A 27,317-nucleotide genomic window follows, 5' to 3' on the forward strand; every position below is an offset into this window, starting at 1 on the left:
CAATCGAGAATCTGTGGAAAGAACTGAAAACTGCTGTTCACAAATGCTCTCCATCCAACCTCACTGAGCTCGAGCTGTTTTGCAAGGAAGAATGGGAAAAAATTTCAGTCTCTCGATGTGCAAAACTGATAGAGACATACCCCAAGCGACTTACAGCTGTAATCGCAGCAAAAGGTGGCGCTACAAAGTATTAACTTAAGGGGGCTGAATAATTTTGCACGCCCAATTTTTCAGTTTTTGATTTGTTAAAAAAGTTTGAAATATCCAATAAATGTCGTTCCACTTCATGATTGTGTCCCACTTGTTGTTGATTCTTCACAAAAAAATACAGTTTTATATCTTTATGTTTGAAGCCTGAAATGTGGCAAAAGGTTGCAAAGTTCAAGGGGGCCGAATACTTTCGCAAGGCACTGTATAGTTCAGTTTCATTCTTCTCTGCTGTAGAACTCATGAATACCACATCCATACATGACTTGTTCAAGGTGGTTTCTGTGCTGTGTGTCCAAGGGTTGGGATGTAAGCACAGACAGCAGACACCAGCTGTTGATTTAATCTCCGATTTAACAGGGCCCTGTTGACAGTGGAGGTTGTTAGCATGGTTGTCAATTGGGTATGGCCCAACACCAACAATTTTAAAATGGGCTACTGAAATCATTCCCATTCTGATTTTTAAAGGCAAATGCAGTTTAGCAGGCTGACTTTAGGACCATGGGAATGCCTGGGAGTGGGAGGGAAGGCTGTTTGTATGGCTGGCTGGCTTTTTGGAGAGTGCATCTGTTCAGCTGTCATTTTGCCATACCCTTGGTTTATCTGAAAGTATGCCCTTGGTTGATAGTGGTAAAGGCTACATCTTCACAAGGGCCTAATCTCTGTCATCATTGATAGGGCGAGAACTGCGACCATTCACTAAAGTCTGTATCGTGTGTCATACAATCTCAAATGTTCTTATCATCCCTGTCCTTCATTTTGTGCTTTTATTTTAAAATCCTTTTTTTATTTAACCAGGTAGGACAGTTGAGAACAAGTTCTCATTTACTAGTGCTACCTGGCCAAGATAAAGCAAATCAGTGTGACAAAAACAACAGCGTTACACATGGGATAAACACACTCAATAACACAATCAAAAAAATCGGTGTACAGTGTGTTCAAATGAAGTAAGGAGGGAAGGCAATAAATAGGCCATAGTGGCGAGGTAATAACAATTTAGCAATTAACACTGGAGTTAGTGAGGGAGATATAAGTCTCCAACTTCACTGATTTTTGCAATTCGCTCCAGTCGTTGGCAGCAGAGAACTGGAAGGAAAGGCGGCCAAAGGGGGTTTTGGCTGTGGGGATGACCAGTGAAATATACCTGCTGGAGCGTGTGCTACGGGTGGGTGTTGCTATGGTGACCAGTGAGATGAGGCTGAGCTTTACCTAGCAAAGACTTATGGATGACCTGGAGCCAGTGGGTTTGGCGACAAATATGTAGCGAGGACCAGTCAACGAGAGCATACAGGTCGCAGTGGTGGGTAGTATATGGAGCTTTAGTGACAAAAAGGATGGCACTGTGATAGACTGCATCCAATTTTCTGAGTAGAGTGTTGGAGGCTATTTTGTAAATGACATCGCCAGAGGATCGGTAGGGTAGTCAGTTTTACGAGGGTATGTTTGGCAGCATGAGTGAACCAGGCGAGGCTGTCATTAGAGAAACCAAGACTGTTGAGGTCGATGAAGACTGCTGCACAGTACTGTCTTTTATTGATGGTGGTTATGATATCGTTTAGGACCTTGAGTGTGGCTAAGGTGCACCCGTGACCAGCTCGGAAACCGGATTGCATAGCAGAGAAGGTACGTTGGGATTCGAAATGGTCGGTGATCTGTTTGTTAACTTGCCTTTCGAAAACTTTAGGAAGGCAGGGCAGGATGGATATAGGTCTGTAACCGTTTTGGTCTAGAGTGTCTCCCCCTTTGAAGAGGGGGATGACTGCAACAGCTTTCCAATCTTTAGGAATCTGACGATACAAAAGAGCGGTTGAACAGACTAGTAATAGGGGTTGCAACTATGGTGGCGGATAATTTAAGAGAGGGTCCAGATTGTCTAGTCCAGCTGATTTGTAGGGATCCAGATTTTGCAGCTCTTTCAGAACATCAGCTATCTGGATTTGGGAGAAGCGTGGGAGGTTTCGGCCAGTTGTTGCGGGGGGTGCAGAGCTGTTGGCCAGGGTTGGGGTAGCCAGATGGAAAGCATGGCCAGCCGTAGAGCGATGCTTAGTGAAATTCTCGTGTATTGTGGATTTATTGATGATGACAGTGTTTCCTAGCTTCAGTGCAGTGGGCAGCTGGGAGGAGGTGCTCTTATTCTCGATGGACTTTAGTGTCCCAAAACTTTTTGGAATTAGTGCTGCAGGATGCAAATTTCTGTTTGAAAAAGCTAGCCTTTGCTTTCCTAACTGACTGTGTATATTGGTTCCTGACTTCCCTGAAAAGTTGCATATCGCGGGGAGTATTTGACGCTAGTGCAGTACGCTACAGGATGTTTTTGTGCTGGTCAAGGGCAGTCAAGTCTGGGTTGAACCAAGGGCTATATCTGTTCTTAGTTCTACATTTTTTGAAAGGGGCATGCTTATTTAAGCTGGTGAGGAAAGCACTATTTAAAGAACAACCAGGCATCCTCTACTGACGGGATGAGGTCAATATCCTTCCAGGATACCCGAGCCAGGTCGATTAGAAAGGACTGCTCGCAGAAGTGTTTTAGGGAGTTTTTGAAATCCATGATGTTTCCGTGTGTACGTGTGTGATCTCCTTTTCTCTCCTCTATTATAAGGCCTGGCCTCTCTAGTATAAGGCCCATTTTCTCCCCACAGGTCCCATCTGAGAAGATCATGCGAGCAGGGAAGGTTCTACGTGATGCCATCCTCTCCAGAGCTCCCCACATCATCCGAGACAGGAAGTACCACCTGAAGACATACAGGTGGGTTGGAATATCTCCTGTACCATGTACACCTGGTACACTCATATCACAGTACGTGTGCATCTGTCGGTTTGTGTATTGGTTATGTTTGTTTTCTGTATGTATTTCCTGATGTGATGTGTGTATCTCCTGCAGGCAATGCTGTGTGGGAACAGAGCTGGTTGACTGGCAGATGCAGCAGAGCTCCTGTGTTCACTCTCGCATTCAAGCAGTGGGCATGTGGCAGGTGCTGCTGGAGGAAGGAGTTCTCAACCACGGTGAGCCAGAACAGTCCAGTAGACCGTACTAAGAGTAACCTCTCTGTCTGTCTGTCTGTGTGCATGTGAAAGCCGGTCCATTTCTAAACCCTCTGTGTTCTCTGTTTGTTGGGGTTGCAGTGGACCAGGAGCTGACCTTCCAGGACAAGTATCTGTTCTATCGTTTCTTGGATGATGAGCAGGATGACGCTCCCCTGCCCACTGAGAAGGAGGCCAGGGAGAGCGATGAGGAGCTGCAGGATACCCTCCTCCTCCTCTCCCAAATAGGCCCTGACGCACACATGCGCATGATCCTGAGGAAACAGTAAGATCCCAGAGATCGCCACCTGCGGGTAGGATGTATGCAGGTCTGGAAAGTTTGGGTTAGGCAAGATAAATAAGACATGTAAGCAAAGTGCAAAGCTGATGCGAAGGTCCTGTTTGAAGTTAATAAGTTTAAAAATGATTTGTTTTATCGGTGCATGTTTCCCCTTCCCCAGGCCAGGACAGAGGACAGCAGATGATTTGGAGATAATGTATGAGGAGCTGCTCCATATAAAAGCCTTATCGCACCTATCCACCACTGTGAGTACAGATTTGGTTACATTCATAATTCATTGTCGGCCTGTATAGAGTGGCTTGCGAAAGTATTCACCCCCCCTGGCACTTTTCCTATTTTGTTGCCTTACAACCTGGAATTAAAATGAATTTTTGGGGGGCTTGTATCTTTTGATTTACACAGCCTGACTGCCACTTTGAAGGTGCAAAATATGTTTTATTGTGAAACAAACAAGACAAAAATACAGAACTTGAGCATGCATAACTATTCACCCCCCAAAGTCAATACTTTGTAGAGCCACCTTTTACAGCAATTACAGCTGCATGTCTCTTGGGGTATGTCTCTATTAGCTTGGAACATCTAGCCACTGGGATTTTTGCCCATTCTTCAAGGCAAAACTGCTCCAGCTCCTTCAAGTTGGATGGGTTCCGCTGGTGTACAGCAATCTTTAAGTCATACCAAATATTCTCAATTGGATTGAGGTCTGGGCTTTGACTAGGCCATTCCAAGACATTTAAATATTTCCCTTTAAACCACTCGAGTGTTGCTTTAGCAGTATGCTTAGCGTCATTGTCCTGCTGGAAGGTGAACCTCTGTCCCAGTCTCAAATTTCTGGAAGACCGAAACCGGTTTCCTTCAAGAATTTCCCCATATTTAGCACCATCTTTCAATTCTGACCAGTTTCCCAGTCCTTGCCAATGAAAAACATCCCACAGCATGATGCTGCCACCACCATGCTTCACTGTGGGGATGGTGTTCTCGGGGTGATGGGAGGTGTTGGGTTTGCACCAGACATAGCGTTTTCCTTTATGGCCAAACAGCTCAGTTTTAGTCTCATCTGACCAAAGTACCTTCTTCCATATGCCTTTTGGCGAACAGCAAACGTGTTTGCTTATTTTCTTTAAGCAATGGCTTTTTTTCTGGCCACTCTTCCGTAAGCCCAACTCTGTGGAGTGTACGGCTTAAAGTGGTCCTATGAACAGGTACTCCGCTGTGGAGCTTCAGGGTTATCTTTGGTATCTTTGGTGCCTCTCTGATTAATGCCCTCCTTGCTTGGTCTGTGAGTTTTGGTGTGTAGCCCTCTTTTGGCAGGTTTGTTGTGGTGCCATATTCTTTCCATAATGGATTTAATGGTGCTCCGTGGGATGTTCAAAGTTTCAGATATTTTTTTATAACCCAACCTTGATCTGTACTTCTCCACAACTTTGTCCCTGGCCCGTTTGGAGAGCTCCTTAGTCTTCATAGTGCTTGGTGGTGCCCCTTGCTTAGTGGTGTGGCAGACTCTGGGGCCTTTCAGAACAGGTGTATATATATTGAGATCATGTGACATATCATGTGACACTTAGATTGCACACAAGTGGACTTTATTTAACTAATTATGTAACTTCTGAAGGTAATTGGTTGCACCAAATCATATTTAGGGGCTTCATAGCCCACTTTTCAATTTACATTTTTTATAATTTTTTTTCATTTCACTTCACCAATTTGGACAATTTTGTGTATGTCCATCACATGAAATCCAAATGAAAATGGGGGGTGAATACTTTTGCAGGGCACTGTATGATGTCAACCCTGTAACCTAGCTGTGTCCCCCCCCCCCCCCCCCCCCCCCCTGCTTCTACAGGTAAAGAAGGAGTTAGCCGGAGTCCTGATCTTTGAGTCCCATGCCAAAGCAGGAACCGTGTGTAAGTAGTTTAACACTGCCTCCATGACCAAAGTTCAACCCCTTTTTAACTTGATCAACTTTGCACGCTATTCATTGATTTATAAATGCATCATCTATATGGAGGCAGAAAGAAAATCCCAGATTAAATAGTAAATCCTTTGTGGTTGTTTCTGTAAGTTAATGCATTGAGATGCATTCTTGGAAATGTTTTGTTGGAAAATATCAGTTTTGATATGTAATCATTTTCACTTACAGTGTTCAATCAAGGGGAGGAAGGCACATCGTGGTACATCATTCTAAAGGGCTCTGTAAACGTTGTCATTTATGGAAAGGTGAAAAAATAAAATAAAAAGATTGTTCAAATGTTATTTGAATCTGGCATCTCATACGACTCATCCCCATTTGATCAGTATTCAGCTAATCACTATAGCCAATTATAGAGAATATGCGAGTGGATAAATTACATAGCAGATGTAAAACTATTGTATGCTGTCATCTTATGCCCTTTAAGGCACAGCCATTCTTTGTTTGCTTATTCTTGTCCTGTTTCACATAGGGGGTTGTTTGCACGCTACATGAGGGAGATGACTTTGGGAAGCTTGCCCTGGTCAACGATGCCCCCCGCGCCGCCTCCATTGTCCTACGAGAGGATAACTGCCACTTCCTACGTGTGGACAAGGAGGACTTCAATCGGATCCTCAAAGTGAGTTATCTGGGGAAATCCTTTTTGTCCTCACAGGAGATGGCATGGCCCCCTCCACCTCTCTGTCCACTAAGCTCAGTGAAATTCCACTTTGTCTGTATTCAATGGTGTAGTCTCCCTCTATTGTTTGAGATTCGGATTCAAGATTGCAGCTCCTAAAAAGAGAGGTGTTCATCAGAATGATGCATATATTAACCAGTTGTACCAGTTAAGAGTCAAGTCCCCGTTTTCATATATAATTGTTTTAATGATAGACTACTATCAACTACGTGGTTCAATGGAGACCGTTGTCTGTAGGAGAGGTACGGTATAAACGCTAAAGCCAAACTGTCAACTGTCAGACTCTTAGCCCAATGGCCAGCAGATGGCGATATTGGGTCGTTGCCATCTTACCGTCCAAACGCTTGTATGCAGTTAGGAAGGAATGCTAGTTCCGGATGTTGCGTATCGCGTTCAGCCAATCAGGCTGCAGCATTCTGCATGCAGGGTGCAACATCAGGAAGTAGCATTAGCCATAAAGAAAGCACACATATTTTCCCCAGTTTTTTTCCTTGTCAATAAATCTAAACTCATCAAAAAAAGAAACATCCTCTCACTGTCAACTGCATTTATTTTCAGCAAACTTAACATGTAAATATTTGTATGAACATAAGATCCAACAACTGAGACATAAACTGAACAAGTTCCACAGACATGTGACTAACAGAAATTGAATAATGTGTCCCTGAACAAAAAGGAGGGGGGGGGGGGTGTCAAAATCAAAGTAACAGTCAGTATCTGGTGTGGCCACCAGCTGCATTAAGTACTGCAGTGCATCTCCTCCTCATGGACTGCACTAGATTTGCCAGTTCTTGCTGCAAGATGTTACCCCACCCTTCCACCAAGGCACCTGCTAGTTCCCGGAAATTTCTGGGGGGAATGGCCCTAGCCCTCACCCTCCGATCCAACAGGTCCCAGACGTGCTCAATGGAATTGAGGTCCGGGCTCTTCCCTGGCAATGGCAGAACACTGACATTCCTGTCTTGCAGGAAATCACACACAGAACGAGCAGTATTGCTGGTGGCATTGTCATGATAGAGGGTCATGTCAGGGTGAGCCTGCAGGAAGGGTACCACATGAGGGAGGAGGATGTCTTCCCTGTAACGCACAGCTTTGAGATTGCCTGCAATGACAAGCTCAGTCCGATGATGCTGTGACACACCTCCGCAGACCATGACGTACACTCCTCCTCCAAATCGGACTGTACCGATCCTGTGCAGATGTTGTTACACAGATGTTGTTACACATGTTCTGCAACTGCGAGGACGATCAGCTGTCCGTCCTGTCTCCCTGTAGCGCTACCTTAGGCGTCTCACAGTACGGACATTGCAATTTATTGCCTTGGCCACACCTGCAGTACTCAGGCCTCTTTGCAGCATGCCTAAAGCATATTCATGCAGATGAGCAGGGACCCTGGGCATCTTTCTTTAGTTTTTTTTCAGAGTCCGTAGAAAGGCCTCTTTAGTGTCCTAAGTTTTCATAACTGTGACCTTAATTGCCTACTGTCTGTAAGCTGTTAGTGTCTTAACGACCGTTCCACAGGTCCGTGTTCATTAATTGTTAATGGTTCATTGAATAAGCATGGTAAACAATGTTTAAACCCTTTACAATGAAGATCTGTGAAGTTATTTGGATTTGCAAAAATATATATTTTTGGGGAATTATCTTTGAAAGACAGGGTAATAAAGACAGGATAATAAAAAAAGGACGTTTTTTTGTTGCTGAGTTTTTAGTTCAGTAGGAAATCGTCGCCTTTGCAGCCTGAGTGGAGAATGTTTTAAGTACGAACCGGTCCACAGTACGAACCGGTCCACAGGGGATACGAGTGTATTACCGGCTGCATACAATACGGTTGGATTGTAAGCTGCAACCATCAATACCGACATCTGCCTGCGTTTGGGCTATCAGTCTCTCTACATTCTCCCTCCACAGCCTATTGTTTAGCTCCGCCCACGTGCAGCTTGCATTGGACTTTGATAGAACATCAGGGTCTTGATTGTGTCTACTTAAAAGCAGATGGATGATGGACATCTGTGTGATCCACAGAGGCAGACCCTTTGTATGCGGCTCATTGAGTCCTCCTCCTCCTCCTCTGTAAATCTCCTGTTGGCTTTGGACTGATGGGCTTCTGGGCCACATAGTCTGCTTCCCAAACGACACCCTATTCCCTATAAACTGCACATCCTGGTCAAAAGTAGTGCACTACATAGACAATAGGGTGCCATTTGTGACTCCGCCTCAGTCAAAGTGCTGACCGCCCAGTCTCCCTGTCAGTTGTACTAGCAGACTAATCCACCATGCTTACAGTACCATAGTTCTGATGGGATGATGTAATGTAGTGCAGCCTCCATGTTAACTACCAGATGCCACTAGAGTCGGAGAGAGAAGTCATCCTAGCCATTTTGGGGGATGGTCTACAGTGCAGGATTTGCTACAATACTATTCAGTCGGAAATGTATTTATTCATTTTCAAAAATGAAAAACATCCAGATAACAACCACTTGTAGTCATTAGGAATGGCATGTCATTTCATAATAAAACATAACTACAGTACAATGATTTATGATGACATAATGATCAATTGTGTGTGTCCAGGATGTGGAGGCCAACACAGTGCGTTTGAAAGAGCATTATCAGGATGTTCTGGTCCTGGAGAAGAGCCCCAGCAGCCAGGCCTCCACCCATGGCTCCACCACCACCACAGCCACCTCCTCACACTATAAGTACTGAGCTAACTCTATCTGTCTCACCCAGTCATCCCCTCACAATATGATTGAACTGCTTTCTGTAGCAGCACTGTTCAGTAGAGGTAGAGTTCACTAGGAAGTTAAAGGGGACTGTGGGTGTGTGAGATACTCTCTCCTGTTTGGAGGGCCATGTGTGTGATAATGTCTCTTGACGTTAGATTCATAACAGGGAGTGAGGTTAGTGTGAGAGACTCTTGAAAATTTGCACAGAGTGAGTGTAAAAAGTGGGTGAGTTTGTGAGCTACCCTCGGCTAAAGAGTGTATAGTAGTGCGGATCTGGTTGCCGGGGGTAGAAGTTATAAGACTGAGGCTACAAGGCTGCAGACGTCTGTTAGCTACTAGCTAGTCTTAATGGCAGCTGCTGTCAGTGACCGCGGCTGCAGTAATGGAGAGAGACACATTAATGGTAATGACTGAGAGATGGGCTCCCGGGGAGAAGGCAGGCCCCGCGGGTCACAATCACTCTGCCAGAGTAGGCCTCTAATCAACTACAGCGCCAGTTACATATGAAGAGTGTGAGGGTGTCAAGCTCCTCTCCTTCCCCTGTGGAGTGCCTGGCACACACCGCCTGCGTCCCAAACGGCATCCTTTTCCCTACTTTCTTTTTACCAGGGCCCTATGGGGAATAGGGTCCCATTTGGGACAGACACGCCTCGTCCTCTCTCTCCCCTTACCTAGCCAATCACAACAAGCCTGGCTGTAGCGTGTTGATTCTTATGGTCGAGTGGTGGTCTCTTCCTGTGCTTTACCTATGGAGTGGCTTCCACACCCTTTCTCACCCAGCCATCCCCCTAAAACCTACAGCAGTGGTCAGGACCTCTTTGACTGTTTGAGGATTGTTATCTAATGTAGTAATCACAGCCAGGTTTTCAGAGGACACAGGTCATTGAAGTGTGGCATAGGAACAGTAGTGAGCACTAGCAGTAAACTTGTCTTGATTAATGAAGTAGGTGATTGATTGACACTGGCATTCCAGATACACTGTGATGTCCGGGACACCGGAGAAGATTCTGGAGCACTTTCTGGAAATGATGCGACTGGACTCTCACCTTAACGAATCAGGTAGAGTACACTCTGTCACTCCAATAACATCTCTCGTCACTGTGGACCATTGTATTTCTGTGTAAGGACCATTTTTTTAAGAACAAATTCTTATTTTCAATGACAAATATTTCAACCCTATGTGATATTTTTTTAAATTAATATATATATATATAAATATATATATACAGTGCCTTGCGAAAGTATTCGGCCCCCTTGAACTTTGCGACCTTTTGCCACATTTCAGGCTTCAAACATAAAGATATAAAACTGTATTTTTTTGTGAAGAATCAACAACAAGTGGGACACAATCATGAAGTGGAATGACATTTATTGGATATTTCAAACTTTTTTAACAAATCAAAAACTGAAAAATTGGGCGTGCAAAATTATTCAGCCCCCTTAAGTTAATACTTTGTTGCGCCACCTTTTGCTGCGATTACAGCTGTAAGTCGCTTGGGGTATGTCTCTATCAGTTTTGCACATCGAGAGACTGAAATTTTTTCCCATTCCTCCTTGCAAAACAGCTCGAGCTCAGTGAGGTTGGATGGAGAGCATTTGTGAACAGCAGTTTTCAGTTCTTTCCACAGATTCTCGATTGGATTCAGGTCTGGACTTTGACTTGGCCATTTTAACACCTGGATATGTTTATTTTTGAACCATTCCATTGTAGATTTTGCTTTATGTTTTGGATCATTGTCTTTTTGGAAGACAAATCTCCGTCCCAGTCTCAGGTCTTTTGCAGACTCCATCAGGTTTTCTTCCAGAATGGTCCTGTATTTGGCTCCATCCATCTTCCCATCAATTTTAACCATCTTCCCTGTCCCTGCTGAAGAAAAGCAGGCCCAAACCATGATGCTGCCACCACCATGTTTGACAGTGGGGATGGTGTGTTCAGGGTGATGAGCTGTGTTGCTTTTACGCCAAACATAACGTTTTGCATTGTTGCCAAAAAGTTCAATTTTGGTTTCATCTGACCAGAGCACCTTCTTCCACATGTTTGGTGTGTCTCCCAGGTGGCTTGTGGCAAACTTTAAACAACACTTTTTTTATGGATATCTTTAAGAAATGGCTTTCTTCTTGCCACTCTTCCATAAAGGCCAGATTTGTGCAATATACGACTGATTGTTGTCCTATGGACAGAGTCTCCCACCTCAGCTGTAGATCTCTGCAGTTCATCCAGAGTGATCATGGGCCTCTTGGCTGCATCTCTGATCAGTCTTCTCCTTGTATGAGCTGAAAGTTTAGAGGGACGGCCAGGTCTTGGTAGATTTGCAGTGGTCTGATACTCTTTCCATTTCAATATTATCGCTTGCACAGTGCTCCTTGGGATGTTTAAAGCTTGGGAAATCTTTTTGTATCCAAATCCGGCTTTAAACTTCTTCACAACAGTATCTCGGACCTGCCTGGTGTGTTCCTTGTTCTTCATGATGCTCTCTGCGCTTTTAACGGACCTCTGAGACTATCACAGTGCAGGTGCATTTATACGGAGACTTGATTACACACAGGTGGATTGTATTTATCATCATTAGTCATTTAGGTCAACATTGGATCATTCAGAGATCCTCACTGAACTTCTGGAGAGAGTTTGCTGCACTGAAAGTAAAGGGGCTGAATAATTTTGCACGCCCAATTTTTCAGTTTTTGATTTGTTAAAAAAGTTTGAAATATCCAATAAATGTCGTTCCACTTCATGATTGTGTCCCACTTGTTGTTGATTCTTCACAAAAAAATACAGTTTTATATCTTTATGTTTGAAGCCTGAAATGTGGCAAAAGGTCGCAATTTTCAAGGGGGCCGAATACTTTCGCAAGGCACTGTATATATATATATTTTTTTTAAAGCTGCTGTCTTATTGGCTCTTAACCAACCATGCTATTTTGTTAGTTTTTTCGCGTTGTTCGTAACTTGTTTTGTACATAATGTTGCTGCTACTGTCTCTTATGACCAAAAAGAGCTTCAGGACATCAAAAAAGTGATTACTCACCTCAAATTAGATGAGGAGTTTTTCTTCAATTTGTCGGACGAGAGGGATATACTACGGACACCCGACCAGGCCCAGATCCCCGTGATTCGCAGGAAAAGAAAACTTAGGTTTTTGCAGAAAGAGATCAGGATGCTTTGTGAGGATCAGGCGATGAGTGGCTAATCTGCCCTTGCCTTCCGTTCTGCTAGCTAACGTTCAATCGCTGGAAAATAAATGGGACGAGCTGAAAGCACAGATCCTACCAACGGGACATTAAAAACTGAAAAATCTTATGTTTCACCAAGTCGTGGCTGAACGATGACATTACTAACATACAAATGACGGGTTATACTCACTATCGGCAGGACAGAACGGGGCGGGGTCCTATGCATATTTGTATACAAGAACTGGTGCACAATATCTAAGGAAGTCTCAGGGTTTTGCTCACCTGAGGTAGAGTATCTCATGATAAGCTGTAGACCATACTATCTACCTATAGAGTTTATCTGTATTTTTCGTAGCTGTCTACATACCACCACAGACCAAGGCTGGCACTAAAACCGCACTCAATGAGCTGTATTCCGCCATAAGCAAACAGGAAATCGCTCATCCAGAGGCGGCGTTCCTAGTGGCCGGGAACTTTAATGCAGGGAAACCTAAATCAGTTTTACCTAATTTCTGTCAGAAAGTTAAATGTGCAACCAGAGGGGGAAAAAATTCTAGACCACTCCACACACAGAGACACTTACAAAGCGCTCTCTCGCCCTCCATTTGGCAAATCTGACCATAACTCTATCCTCATGATTCCTGCTTACAAGCAAAGATTAAAGCAGGAAGCACCAGGGATTCGGTCTATAAAAAAGTGGTCAGAAGAAGCAGATGTTAAACTATATGACTGTTTTGCTATCACAGACTGGTATATGTTCCGGTTCCGATGGCATTGAGGAGTACACCACATCAGTCACTGGCTTTATAAATAAGTGCATCGAGGATGTCGTCCCCACAGTGACTGTACGTACATACCCCAACCAGAAGCCATGGATTACAGGCAACATTCACACTGAGCTAAAGGGTAGAGCTGCCGCTTTCAAGAAATCCCCCTATGCCCTCTGATGAACTATCAAATAGGCAAAGCGTCAGTACAGGCCTAAGATTGAATCGTACTACACCGGCTCCGATGCTCGTCGGCTGTGGCAGGGTTTGCAAACTATTACAGACTACAAAGGGAAGCACAGCCGAGAGCTACCAGATGAGCTAAATAACGTTTATGCTCGCTTTGAGGCAAGCAACACTGAACCATGCATGAGAGCATCAGCTGTTCCGGACAATTGTGTGATAACGCTCTCCGCAGCCGATGTGAGTAAGACTCACGTCTGTAGCCATGAAATGCTTTGAAAGGCTGGTCATGACTCACATCAATACCATTATCCCAGAAACTTTAGACCCACTACAATTTGCATACTGCACCAACAGATCCACAGATGATGCAATCAGTATTGCACTCCACACTGCCCTTTCCCACCTGGACAAAAGGAACACCTATCTGAGAATGCTATTCATTGACTACAGCTCAGCGTTCAACACCATAGTGCCCTCAAAGCTCATCAATAAGCTAAGGACCCTGGGACTAAACACCTCCCTCTGTAACTGAATCCTGGACTTACTGACGGGCTGCTCCCAGGTGGTAAGGGTAGGTAACAACACATCCGCCACGCTGATCCTCAACACGGGGGGCCCCTCTGGGGTGCGTGCTCAGTCCCTCCCGTACTCCCTGTTCACTCATGACCGCACAGCCAGGCATGACTCCAACACCATCATTAAGTTTGCCGATGACACAACTGTGGTAGGCCTAATCCCTGACAACGATGAGACAGCCTATAAGGAGGAGGTCAGAGACCTGGCCGTGTGGTGCAAGGACAGCAACTTCTCCCTCAATGTGATGAAGACAAAGGGAGATGATTGTGGACTACAGGAAAAGGAGGGCCGAGCACGCCCCCATTCTCATCAACGTGACTGCAGTGGAGCAGGTTGAGAGCTCGGCTTCCACATCATCACCAACAACCTAACATGGTCCAAGCACACCACGACAGTCGGGAAGAGGGCACGACAAAACCTATTCCCCCTCAGGAGACTGAAAAGATTTGGCATGGGTCCTCAGATCCTCAAAAGTTTCTACAGCTGCACCATTGCATCACTGCCTGGTATGGCAACTGCTCGGCCTCCGACCGCAAGGCACTACAGAGGGTAGTGCGTACAGCCCAGTACATCACCAGTGCCAAGCTTCCTGCCATCCAGGACCTCTATACCAGGCGGTGTCAGAGGAAGGCCCTAAAAATTGTCAGACTCCAGCCACCCTAATCATAGACTTTTCACTGCTACCACACAGCAAGCTGTACCGGAGAGCCAAGTCTAGGTCCTAGAGGCTTCGAAACATCTTCTACCCCCGAGCCATAAGATTCCTGAACAGCTAATCAAATGGCTACCCAGACTATTTGCATTGCCCCCTCCCCCCTCTTTACACCACTGCTACTCTCTGTTGTCATCTATGCATAGTCACTTTAATAACTCTACCTACATGTACATACTACCTCAACTAACCGGTGGTGCCCCGCCCCCGCACATTGACACATTGACTCTGTATTGGTACCCCCTGCTATTGTTATTTACTGCTGCTCTTTAATTATTTCTTATTCTTATCTCTTACTTTTTGGGCAATTTTCTTAACTGCATTGTTGGTTAAGGACTTGTAGACCTTACAGTGAAGTGCTTACTTACATCTGTTGTATTCGGCGCATGTGACAAATAAGATTTGATTTGACTGTAATGTAGATTAATGTGTTGTGTTTGTCATGGCTATCGTGCTTAGATTGTCTCCTCTGTATCATCAGAGAGAGAGAGAGCGAGCATCCGGCCTCCATGCTGCTGCTGACCTGTTTGTTCATGTTTATAATTAGCAGCGCATCACAGGGCTGATCTAATTACGCTTGAACTCCTGGCTGCTTTCATGTCCCAGCCGTCTGCGGTGACAGAGCCAGCAGCCATGTGTGATCAGGCCTGTAGTACTGTCAGCCTGCTGGCCTGGTCTGGCATCCTTTCATCTGACATCACAGGTGCCCCCCTCTCTCTCTCTCTCTCTCTCTCTCTCTCTCTCTCTCTCTCTCTCTCTCTCTCTCTCTCTCTCTCTCTCTCTCTCTCTCTCTCTCTCTCTCTCTCTCTCTCTCTCTCTCTCTCTCTCTCTCTCTCTCTCTCTCTCTCTCTCTCTCTCTCTCTCTCTCTCTCTCTCTCTCTCTCTCTCTCTCTCTCTCTCTCTCTCTCTCTCTCTCTCTCTCTCTCTCTTTCTCTCTTTCTCTCCTCTCTCTCTCTCTGTGTGCCTAGATCCAGCTCTGGACGACTTTCTGCTCATGCACTGCGTCTTCATCCCTAACAGTCAGCTGTGTCCGGTGCTCATGGCCCAATATCCTTTCAGTCACTAAAAATAGCAAATAATTACTGTATGTTTTTGTGTGTATTTCTACTGATGAGAATCAGTATCCCTTATATGTATTAAAAATTGCAGAGTAGGATCTAGGATCCGGTCCGCCCTGTCCAAATAATCATATTCATTGTGACTTAAATTGCAACATGGATCCTGAATCAGAACCTCTACTCTGAGACGCTTGCTACAAACGGCCCCTGGACTAGATGTGAGTCAGTGAAGATGATGTAGCGCAGACGTTTTTCTGTCCTTAACTGCCCTGCACCTACCATGCTGAGGCGTCCCAGGGCTCAGAACAGGAGCGTCTTGACTATACCCTGAACAACAAGCGGAGGGTGATCAAGCTGGTGCTGCAGTGGGCCTCAGTACATGGAGACCACCTGCAGGAGGAGGATGCCTCCCTCGCCTTCCTAGAGGTCAGTGGATGCATACCAAGTCCCACCCTATTCACTATATAGGGCATAGGGCCCTGGTCAAAACGAGTGCCCTATGAAGAGAATAGGTTGCCATTGCATAGGTAACCAGTGTCTTCCTCACAGACCTTTATTAATAGGCGCTCTTATTAAGCTTGTTGCTTAAAAATATACTGTTTGCTGTAATAGTATTAGTGATTTGTCATTTGATAATCCAAATTAGTTTGGGCTCATTAATCTCTCCTCATTGAGAGTGTGTTGTGTGCTCCAGGAGTTCTTTGTGTCTGTATCTGATGATGCCAGGGTGATTCCTGCTCTGAAAGATCAACTCCCAGAGTTAGAGAAGATCGTTAAAAACAAGTAAGTGTGTGAATGTATTGTTACTGCGTTGTACTTATCTTTAGTGTCCCCGGCTTTAGCATGATGTAATCTCACTTTGTTTGCCTTCTCAGCTCTGATGACGCCAGATCCTCTCAACAAAAGGTATGTCACCCAGCTATGACCCAAGCACTCTGCAGTCATGTTCTGTGCTTTTGTTTTCATTGGCAGCCCGAGCTACATTTCCCCAAGCTACATCCTACTCCCACCCATGGTTTTGTTGTCATGTTGTTGAACCAACACACTTCTGAACCACTTCTGTCTGTCATGTTCTGTTCTAGCACAAAATCCTGTTGAGGCAGTTCAGCATGGGGGATGAGAAGCTGCAGAAACGACAGGCCATCAAGAGTAATGATGAGAGTAAGTATGGCATAGTGCAGGGTTTTCCAACTGGCCAAAAATATATAATATTTGACTAAAACAATCATTTCAAACCTTTGTTTATATTGTTAGATGATCACGTGTCTCTCTAATATGCGTGGAGATACTTGGGAACAGATTTCCCAAATTAAAATCAATTGGAGCTGATTTCCTGGTGTTTTTACAGTCTTTTATGTCCTACCATGAAAATTCAAAAAATATATATATACTGTGTGTATATGTATGTATGTGTGTGTGAAAGCATGCAGGATATGCGTTCAAAGAGAGCTAGCTATAAGCTATAGAAAAGCACAGTTTAGCAGTCATGAGCCTTTTGGCCTTGCAGCCAGGAGTGACACACAGTGTTTTCTAATCTGTTTTAAACCTCTACCATGACAAGGCTGATGCGCTTGGCCTCACATCTATCTTCCCAGTACCCATCCTTCAACCCTAAATGTTAAGGGACCTGCATTGTGCTCTCTCCCCATGCAGTCCTGTTCAAAGTGTACTGCAGCGACCACACCTACACCACCATCCGGGTCCCCATGGCCGCCTCGGTCAGAGAGGTCATCAGCGCAGTGGCCGACAAGCTGGGGTCAGCGGAGGACCTTCTCCTGGTCAACCTCAGTTCGGCCGGAGGTGAAAAGGGCCACAGCTACACGCTAATCAAACGATGGTGGTTGACAGTCTTTCCACACATGGCCTGCTATTTACAGATGATATGAAGCTCATTAATCAGGCCTGATTTACTAGAAATGATTGGGTGTTGGTGCTGGATTGGTCTGTTTCAGTTACCCGGTGTATGCTCAGTGTAGGGACAGGAGGGCCATGGCCTGCGGCATAGAGAAAAGGTCGGGGCAAAATTGCTGCAAGCTTGCTTCAACTCCTAAGATTCTACACCGGCATGTTGCCGCCATCGGCTGGGACTTGCTGTATGGATATTCCAGTGTCTCTGCCAGGGTGTACTGATCCACCTCTTTCTCTGGCCTATGTTTGACCTGCGCTTCACCCGTACCAAGTAGTAATATAAAGCCAGAAGCACTGCTCCTTTGTCTCTGAGACCCTAATCATATTGCCCACAAATCTGTTATTTACTAGCATTTGTTTTGCTGCCCACTTCTCTACTGAGGATTCAGAGGAAGATGGATGCCCCTGTCTGTCATGATCAATGCAATATTGCCAGTTCTGATGCTATCATGATCGCATCCTCTTCATAGTATTTATGACCATTTTCTTTGATAATAAAGTTAGAGGACGACTCTGGGTAAAAGTGACGAGGCAATCAGGATTGAAAATTAACATAGTTGCAGCAGTGTATGTGAAGAGTGGGAAAGTTTGTGTGTGTGGCGTCAATATGCATATGTGTGTGTTTTGTGAGTCCAGTGAGCGTGTGTAGAGTCAGTGGAAGAGAGTCAGTGCAAAAAAGGTTCCATGCAAATAGTCTGGGTAGCCATTTGATTAACTATTCAGCAGTATTATGGCTTGGGGGTAGCTGCCAAATAGTTTCCATACCAAGCGGTGATGCAGCCAGTCAAGATGCTCTCAGTGGTGCAGCTGTAAAACTTTTTGAGGATCTGAGGGCCCAATTCTTTTCAGAAGAGGTGTTGTCGTGCCTTCTTCACGACTGTGTTGGTTAGTGTGGACCATGTTAATTCCTTAGTGATGTGGACACCGAGGAACTTGAAGCTCTCGACCCGCTCCATTACAGTCCTGTCGTTGTGGACACTGAGGTACCCCTGTGTTCATGGTCAATGTGGCAGATGTGTTGTTAAATACTCTCCAAACCAGGGGGCAGCCCGTCAGGAAGTCCAGGATCCAATTGCAGAGGGAGGTGTTTAGTCCCAGGGTCCTGAGCTTATTGATATGCTTGGATGGCACTATGATGTTGAACACTGAGCTGTAGTCAATGAACAGCATTCGCGCATAGGCATTCCTTTTATCCAGGTGGGAAAGGGCAGTGCAATAGAGAGTGCGTAATCTGTGGATCTGTTGGGGCGGTATGCGAATTGGAGTGCGTGCAAGGTGTTTAGGATGATGCTATTGATGTGAGCTATTGACCAGCCTTTCAAAGCATTTCATGGCTACAGATGTGAGTGCTACGGTGCGATAGTCATTTAGACAGGCTATGTTGGCGTTCTTGGGCACAGTGACTATGGTGGTCTGCTTAAAACATATTGGTATTACAGTCTCGGACAGGGAGAGATTGAAAATGTCAGTGAAGACACTTGCCAGTTGGTCAGCGCATGCCAGCAGTACACGTCCTGGTAATCCATCTGGACTTGCAGCCTTGTGAATGTTGAAGTTTCCCTGCATTAAAGTCCCCGGCTACTAGGAGCGCCGCCTCTGGGTGAGCGTTTTCTTCTTTGCTTACGGCAGAATACAGCTTGTTCAATGCTGTCTTAGAGCCAGCCTCTGACTGTGGTGGTATGTAAACAGCTACGATGAAAACTCTCTCAGTAGGTAGTGTGGTCTACAGCTTATCATGAGATACTCTACCTTAGGCGAGCAATAACTCGAGACTTCCTTAGATATCGTGCACCAGCTATTATTTACAAAAATATTATAGTCCACCGCCCTTTGTCTTGCCAGACGCCGCTGTTTTATCCTGCCCTTACATCATATAACCAGCCAGCTGTATGTTAATATTGTCATCGTTCAGCCACAACTCCGTGAAGCATAAAATGTAACAGTTTTTAATGTCCCGTTGAAAGTTTAATCTTCTGCGTAACTCGTCGATTTTATTCTCCAAGGATTACATGTTTGCTAGCAGAATGGAGGGAAGTGGGGGTTTATTCGATAGCCTATGAATTCTCAGAAGGCAGCCCGCCCTTCGGCCCCTCTTTCTCCGCCTCCTCTTCACGCAGATCACGGGGATCGAGGCCTGTTCCCGAGGAAGCAGTATATCCTTCGCGTCGGGCTCGTCAGAGTCGTGAAAGGAAAAAAAGGATTCTACCAAGCCGTGGTTAGTAATCGCGGTCCTGATGTCTAGAAGTTATTTCCGGTCATAAGAGACTGTAGCGGAAACATTATGTACAAAATCTGTAAAAACAATAAGTTACAAACAACGCAAATAAATAAACAAAAAACACAATTTGCTGGGGGAACGTAAACGTCTGCTCCGGCGCCATCTTACACCCGTAGCACTCACGTCTGTAGCTATGAAGTGCTTTGAAAGGCTGGTCATGGCTCACATAAACACCATCATCCCAGAAACCCTAGACCACTCCAATTTGCATACCGCCCCAACAGATCCACAGATGATGCAATCTTTATTGCACTCCACACTGCCCTTTCCCACCTGGACAAAAGCAACACCTATGTGAGAATGCTATTCATTGACTACAGCTCAGCGTTCAATGCCATAGTGCCCTCAAAGCTCATCAATAAGCTAAAGACCCTGGGACCAAACACCTCCCTCTGCAACTGGATCCTGGACTTTCTGACCGGCCACCCCCAGGTGGTAAGGGTAGGTAACAACATCCGCCACGCTGATCCTCAACACAGGGGCCCCTCAGGGGTGCGTGCTCAGTCCACTCCTGTAATCCCTGTTCACTCATGACTGCACGGCCAGGCACCACTCCAACACCATCATTAAGTTTGCCGAAGACACAACAGTGGTAGGCCTGATCACCAACAATGATGAGACCGCCTATAGGGAGGAGGTCAGAGACGTGGCTGTGTGGTGCCAGGACAACAACCTCTCCCTCAACGTGATGAAGACAAAGGAGATGATTGTGGACTACAGGAAAAAGAGGACCGAGCACGCCCACTTTCTCATCTACGGGGCTGCAATGGAGCAGGATGAGAGTTCCTTGGTGTCCACATCACCAACAAACTAACATGGTCCAAGCACACCAAGACAGTCGTGAAGAGGGCACGATGAAATATATTCCCCCTCAGGAGACTGAAAAGATTTGGCATGGGTCATCAGATCCTCAAAAGTTTATACAGCTGCACCATCGAGAACATCCTGACTGGTTGCATCACTGCCTTGTATGGCAACTGCTCGGCCTCTGACCGCAAGGCACTACAGAAGGTAGTGCGAAAGGCGCAGTACATCACTGGGGCCAAGCTTCCTGCCATCCAGGACCTCTATACCAGGCGGCGTCAGAGGAGGGCCCTAAAAATTGTCGGACTCCAGTCACCCTAGTCATAGACTGTTCTCTCTGCTTCCGCACAGAAAGCGGTACCGGAGCGCCAAGTCTAGGTCCAAGAGGCTTCTAAACAGCTTCTACCCCCAAGCCATAAGACTCCTGAACAGCTAGTCAAATGGCTACCCAGACTATTTGCATTGCCCCCTCCCCCCTCTTTACACAACTGCTACTCTCTGTTGTCATCTATGCATAGTCACTTTAATAACTCTACCTACATGTACATACTACCTCAACTAACCGGTGCCCCCGCCCATTGACTCTGTAGTCTCGCTATTGTTATTTTGATGCTGCTCTTTAATGCTGCTCTTGTTACTTTTATCTCTTATTCTTATCCGTAGTTTTTTAAACTGCATTGTCTGTTAGGGGCTCATAAGTAAGCATTTCACTGTTGTATTTGGCCCATGTGGCTAATAAGATTTGGTTTGAATTGGTCGGGAGCCCGTAAAACGGTCGATATCCACTACAGCGCCATCTTTTCCTTACCCTTGTTATGCGACTTCAGAACAGACCATAATAATATGCTAATGTACTGTATTTAATAGGATCATGTTTTAATTATCGCTCGTTTGTTGTTTTCCCTCAGATAAAGTGGTGCTAAAACCCAACGATATTTCCGTCTTCTCCACACTCAGCATCAACGGCCGTCTATTTGTCTGTCCCGGGGATCAACTGGATTCATTGGTGCGTAAATACCCCCCAGAAAAACATATTGCCCAACAAATTAACAATGCAGAAAAACAAGCATTCAGACCCACCCAACTAATTCCCAGAGGTTTCCCTACAAGCTACATCTCATGCAGCTGTTACTATGAAGCATGTTGCGTCTCATGTTGTGTTTCTCTAATGGAATATATTTGTTTTAATTGACTGACATATGTTCACTGGCCTGAGGCTACTGTTGCAATTCGACTTGTTATAGTTGTATAAGTGTCATTGTAGCTATCAAAACAGTCCTGTATGTCATATCAGTGTGAATTGTATGAGGAAGAATGATATACAGACAACTGTAAATTATTCAGTATATTACATTTGCGCAATATTTCAGATGCCCTTACCAGAGCAGGAAGGACCCTCCACAGGCTCCCTGGGCAGCTTTGAGTTGATGAGCTCTAAAGACCTGGCCTACCAGATGACTCTCTACGACTGGGAACTCTTCCACTGTGTACATGAGGTGCCTCAGACCAATGACGAATTAGGAATGACTTGATTCTATGGTTGCGACCTAAATGGCACCCTATTCCCTATACATGTTTCTTGAACTACTTTCGACCCCTGCCCTATGGGGAATAGTGTGCCATTCTGGGTGCAGGCTGTCTTCCTACACTATTTGGCTATCCCCATAGGAGGTAGAAACCTTTTCGGACACTCTGAAGAAAGGGTTTTACATGGAATCCAAAATGATCTACCTGGAACCAAAAAGGTTTCTTCAGAAGGTTCTAGATGGCAACTATTAACTATTAAACCAATATAGTGATACATTATAATGGAAACTATCAGGGACACGGTCATTGACTTTCTCTCTTGCACTGTACTACAGCATGAGCTGATCTATTATACATTTGGGAGGAAGAACTTCAAGAAGACTACGGCCAACATGGACCTGTTCCTCAGGAGGTTCAATGAGATTCAGCTGTGGGTGATCACGGAGATCTGTCTGTGTGCTCAGCTCAGCAAGCGTGTTCAGCTGCTCAAGAAGTTCATCAAGATCGCTGCCCAGTGAGTGGCCCTTGCCTTGTCGCCCTCTCTCTCATGCATGCACATTTGTGCGCACACGGTCTCCCCTGACTGCAGAGCTGTAGTGGTAGAATTGCATACCTGTGTCACTTAGCTGTAGGGTACAGTCAACCCTCCCAATCAATCGAAAAAGGAAAGGTTTAAGTGTCAAGATGAACAAATGTGTGAATGGCTGAATGTAAGCATTCGGTAAGCATTCAGACCCCTTGACTTTTTCCACATTTTGTTACGTTACAGCCTTATTCTAAAGTTGATTAAATAGTTTTGTTTTCCCTTATCATTCTACACACAATACCACATAATGACAAAGCAAAAATAGCTTTTTAGAAATGTTGGTAAATGTATTAAATCTTTAACTGAAATATTGCATTTTCATAAGTATTCTGACCCTTTACTCATTACTTTATTGAAGCACCTTTGGCAATGATTACAGCCTCAAGTTTTCTTGGTTATGACACTACAAGCTTGGCAGATGTGTATTTGGGCAGTTTCTCCCATTCTTCTCTGCAGAACTCTGTCAGGTTGGATGGGGACCGTTGCTGCTCAGCTATTTTTAGGTTTCTCCAGAGATGGCTTCGGGTTCAATGCAGGAGTGGCTTTGGGTTCAAGTCCGGGGTCTGACTGGAGGCTCAAGGACATTCAGAGACTTGTCCCGAAGCCACTCTTGCATTGTCTTGGCTGTGTGCTTTGGGTTGTTGTCCTGTTAGAAGGTGAACCTTTGCCGCAGTCTGAGGTTCTGAGTGCTCTGGTTTTCATCAAGGATGTCTCTGTACTTTGCTCCATTCATCTTTCCCTCGATCCTGACTAGTCTCCCAGTCCCTGCTGCTGAAAAACATCCCCACAGCATGATGCTGCCACAACCATGCTTCACCGTAGGGATGGTGTCAGGTTTCCTCCAGATGTGACACTTGGCATTCAGGCCAAAGAGTTCAATCTCTTCATCAGACCAGAGAAACTTGTTTCTCATGGTCGGAGTGCGCTTTACGTGCCTTTTGACAAATTCCAAGTGGGCTGTCATGTGCCTTTTACTGAGGAGTGTCTTCCATCTGGCCACTCTACTATAAAGGCCTGATTGGTGGAGTGCTGCGGAGATGGTTGTCCTTCTGGAAGGTTCTCCCATCTCCACAGAGGAACTCTGGAGCTCTGTCAGAGTGACCATCTGTTGCGAGAATTATGTTCTCAATGTTCATAAACTGAACTTCAATTAACTACTCAGTCTTGCAACCCAGAATTTGTAAGATACTGGTTGAAATGAAAACAGACAGAGGCCCAGCCTACAATAGTCAAATATTTATTCACGAGAACGTTCTGAAGTCCACAATACAAAGACATCCATTTTATAGCGGCGCACGTACTTCCACACAAACAGTAGATATCATACGCACATACACACGAACAGGTATCCTACGCACATAGTGTATCAATACCCAGCCGACAAAGATTAGAGACTGTGAGAAGCACTCCCTGTCCTCCCTCAAGATTAGGGAGTACTCACTGCCCTCTCCCAAATCTCTGAGGCGCCTAGCAAGGTTGGCACCGAATTTAATTTAATTTAATTTACCACAGGTGGACTCCAAGTTGTAGAAACATCTCAAGTATGATCAATGGAAACAGGATGCACCTAAGCTCAATTTCGAGTCTCATAGTAAAAGGTCTTAATACTTACGCAAATAAGGTATTTCTGTTTATTATTATTTTTATACACTGGTATAAATGTCTAAAAACAAGTTTTTGCTTTGTAATTATGGGGTAATGTAGATTGAGATTTATTTTTCTTTGATCAATTTGTAACGTAACAAAGTTGCTGTAACGTAACAAAATGTGGAAAAGGGGAAGGGGTCTGAATACCTGTACATGTATCATTTTGGTAATGACAAGTGTTTCCTTCATGACCCCCTGTGATGACTTAAATTAGTCCCACGTAACATGTTACCTGATACTGATACATCTCTGGACTACTTTCTCTCTGTAACAGCTGTAAGGAGTATAAGAACCTCAACTCCTTCTTCGCTATTATCATGGGCATGAGTAACCCAGCCGTGAGCAGACTGAGTCAGACATGGGAGGTGGGTGTCTGTCTGTCTGTCCCTCAAATGTGTTTAGCATCTGCCCAAAAATATGATTTTAACTGTCTGTTAACTTTCCCTGTTACTTGTGTTGACAGAAACTACCCAGCAAATTTAAGAAGTTTTATAGCGAATTTGAAAGCTTAATGGTGAGTACCCTAAACTGTTTTTAGTCCCATATCAACCATTCATCCACTCACATAGTCTCTATCCTTGCTTTCTAAAGCTCCAATTTATTCAAATATTTAATTGAAACGTCACATTCTTGCATGGTCATTTGTCATCTAACAATGTATGTATTGAGCTACACCACCCTTGGCTGTGACTGTGCTGTGCCCACTTAACATGGTTGTGGCAGATCTCAGAACAGTGTGAGTATTTCCACAGGACCCGTCCAGGAACCACCGGGCGTACCGGCTCACTGTGGCCAAGCTGGACCCGCCCATCATTCCCTTCATGCCGCTGCTGATCAAAGGTCAGTGCAGCCCAACACAGCTCTCTCCCACCGTCTACATGACCCTCCATGTTGATTTACCCAACACAGCTCTCTCCCACCGTCTACATGACCCTCCATATTGTTTTACCCAACACAGCTCTCTCCCACCATCTACATGACCCTCCATGTTGTTTTACCCAACACAGCTCTCTCCCACCGTCTACATGACCCTCCATGTTGTTTTACCCAACACAGCTCTCTCCCACCGTCTACATGACCCTCCATGTTGTTTTACCCAACACAGCTCTCTCCCACTGTCTACATGACCCTCCATGTTGTTTTACCCATTATCTTACCTATTGATTGACTATTGAGAGGTTTGTCCTCACTGCCTCTTGTGTGAAGAAGTTATTATCAGCAAGTTTTGATCTCTTTTTGGAGTGTCAGCCTGGGACACAGTGTATCTAGCTTCTATATTGTTTGCTCTTGTCAATTTCAATCCTTATTCTTTTGTCTATGTTCTGTGTGTGCAATCATATTGCTATTATCTTTCCAGACATGACTTTCACTCATGATGGAAACAAGACGTTCATTGACAGTTTGGTCAATTTTGAGAAAATGGTAAGGCCCTCCCTGAGGATATTGATTTTGACATGATATTATATTGGAAGTCTAAATTCATAATGGTAACATCTATTTTTGTTTTTCAGCGAATGATCGCTAACACAGTGAGAATAGTGAGATACTGCAGAAGTCTGCCATTCAGTAAGTAAACATAGCCGTCTTTAAGTCTTCACTTGACTGGGAAGGTTTCTAAGTGCTTGGGCATACAGGACACGGTTTATAAGGAAGGTGGTATTTCGCTTTCCCATCGTCTCTCAGGTGCCGAACCATCTCAGACCAGTAAGAACCACCTGGACGTGAGGAGCTATGTGCGCCAGCTGACTGTGATTGACAACCAGAGAACACTATCTCAGTTCTCCCACAGACTGGAACCACGCAGGACCTGAAGCTTGGACGGACACTGGACAGACACGTGACATGTCACATGCTGCTGCTCTACTGCCAACAATAAGCTTGCTTTATATGTTGTACCAGTACACACACATATCCACTTTGCTACATGGAACTTCACATTATTATACATGCAGTATAGTCAAGTAAGCTACAGCTGCAGAGTTCATCGGCTCCACCTTCAACTGTATTTCAAATGTCAGTATCATTTCTGCTGCTTGTTTTCCTTTGTGTATCGTTTTCATCTTTGTTATCAATGGGCAGCAGTCACTCCGCTTTAAATTTCACCAAGTATTTTCAAATGAATCTCATTCTCATGTCCCTGAAGCTCTATTTTAATTCTTTGAAGTCACCAGCCCCACGAAAAGGACACAATCTATAAAGCGAATTATCGTTTGGAAATAATCATCCGTTTGATTGTTGTACAATAATCTGTGAGGTTTATGTTAAACGGATAACTTTTCCAGGTGGAAACATTGGCTCTTATTTCACTCTCTAACCTCCTAAATTCCAAATCCTGATATTCAGATGTTGTTTCCAATCTTTTTTCTAAATCAGATGTGATGCTTTTTTATTACACGTGTACAATGTGTTCATATATCTATTATGGCCTCAGCATGCAATGGTTTGAGATGTTGGGCTGGGGTGTACAGTATGTGAGCACGTTCCTCTTTGAAAGTCTCTAAGGTAACCGTTTTGTGCAAACATTTTAGCCATGTGTATTCTGTAAATATTAAAAATGAATTCGATGTATCTGCTGTCCATTTGATTGTTCATTGATTATTTAGATAATTAGTTAGTATAATAACTAATTATGAGCTGAGCTGAAAAAACATTTACAGTAGCCTGAAATAATATTTCAAATACACTTTTATGCTGTCATAGTATTATCTTTTGATAATAGGAAAACGAATTAAATTCCCTGTTAATGCAGGTGTTGGTTGTTATAACATAGACTGCTACTTCATTTTAATGGTGTCGTTGGAGGTGTACCGGTTTTACCCATTGAGTGGCGCTGTTGTCATCAGAATTTGTGAAGCTCTTTGAAAAATGTTGGGATACTTCCCTGGTTTTAATGTCTATGGCTATTTCTCTAGCGTTCAGCACTCAGCCCAAGTCAAGGAAGAAGTTGTGTAACTAGAAATCCCGGTGTGGGGAAATCATAAACGTCACGCCCGGTTTCCAGTGGGTTCTTTACAGTAGTTCTATGTTTACCTGCTGAAGTTAAGCTACCCATTGGATCTGTCAAACTGAATGTTTCTAGTATTTGTTGGAAAATTCAAAGGTAGGCTATGTACTAATATCGCATTATGTTTCAGTGAGTAGGCCTACACGCCGTTACATGTTTTCAATTACATATTTTTTTGAAAGTTGTGA

The 27,317-nt window shown here is 44.6% G+C and overlaps 2 protein-coding genes across 5 annotated transcripts in view; both read left to right on the forward strand.

Annotated features, from left to right (window-relative positions):
* Nucleotides 1–26,693, forward strand: part of LOC139398215 (rap guanine nucleotide exchange factor 4-like) — a 46,481-nt gene extending 19,788 nt beyond the window's left edge. For both annotated transcript variants that reach the window (XM_071144343.1, XM_071144342.1), the window contains exons 4-27: nt 2,847–2,953; nt 3,089–3,210; nt 3,331–3,514; nt 3,690–3,774; nt 5,373–5,433; nt 5,670–5,746; nt 5,971–6,117; nt 8,752–8,879; nt 9,880–9,965; nt 15,286–15,364; nt 15,651–15,801; nt 16,070–16,158; nt 16,251–16,281; nt 16,458–16,536; nt 17,029–17,175; nt 21,274–21,371; nt 21,736–21,861; nt 22,228–22,406; nt 24,400–24,490; nt 24,589–24,639; nt 24,878–24,965; nt 25,483–25,547; nt 25,637–25,691; nt 25,809–26,693. In XM_071144343.1, coding sequence (XP_071000444.1) covers nt 2,847–2,953; nt 3,089–3,210; nt 3,331–3,514; nt 3,690–3,774; nt 5,373–5,433; nt 5,670–5,746; nt 5,971–6,117; nt 8,752–8,879; nt 9,880–9,965; nt 15,286–15,364; nt 15,651–15,801; nt 16,070–16,158; nt 16,251–16,281; nt 16,458–16,536; nt 17,029–17,175; nt 21,274–21,371; nt 21,736–21,861; nt 22,228–22,406; nt 24,400–24,490; nt 24,589–24,639; nt 24,878–24,965; nt 25,483–25,547; nt 25,637–25,691; nt 25,809–25,936 — 2,454 coding nt within the window. In that variant the 3' untranslated portion in view covers nt 25,937–26,693. The remainder of the gene's footprint in view (nt 1–2,846; nt 2,954–3,088; nt 3,211–3,330; nt 3,515–3,689; nt 3,775–5,372; nt 5,434–5,669; nt 5,747–5,970; nt 6,118–8,751; nt 8,880–9,879; nt 9,966–15,285; nt 15,365–15,650; nt 15,802–16,069; nt 16,159–16,250; nt 16,282–16,457; nt 16,537–17,028; nt 17,176–21,273; nt 21,372–21,735; nt 21,862–22,227; nt 22,407–24,399; nt 24,491–24,588; nt 24,640–24,877; nt 24,966–25,482; nt 25,548–25,636; nt 25,692–25,808) is intronic.
* A 387-nt stretch (nt 26,694–27,080) lies between these two features.
* LOC139398239 (mitogen-activated protein kinase kinase kinase 20-like) overlaps nt 27,081–27,317 on the forward strand; it is a 53,418-nt gene continuing 53,181 nt past the window's right edge. For 2 of the 3 annotated variants that reach the window (XM_071144345.1, XM_071144347.1), the window contains exon 1: nt 27,081–27,225. The gene's annotated coding sequence lies outside the window, so the exon portion shown is untranslated. The remainder of the gene's footprint in view (nt 27,226–27,317) is intronic. The other variant, XM_071144346.1, reaches the window with a different exon arrangement.

This window comes from Oncorhynchus clarkii, chromosome 3, assembly GCF_045791955.1.
Source record: "Oncorhynchus clarkii lewisi isolate Uvic-CL-2024 chromosome 3, UVic_Ocla_1.0, whole genome shotgun sequence".
In the NCBI taxonomy this organism is placed as follows: Eukaryota; Metazoa; Chordata; class Actinopteri; order Salmoniformes; family Salmonidae; genus Oncorhynchus; species Oncorhynchus clarkii.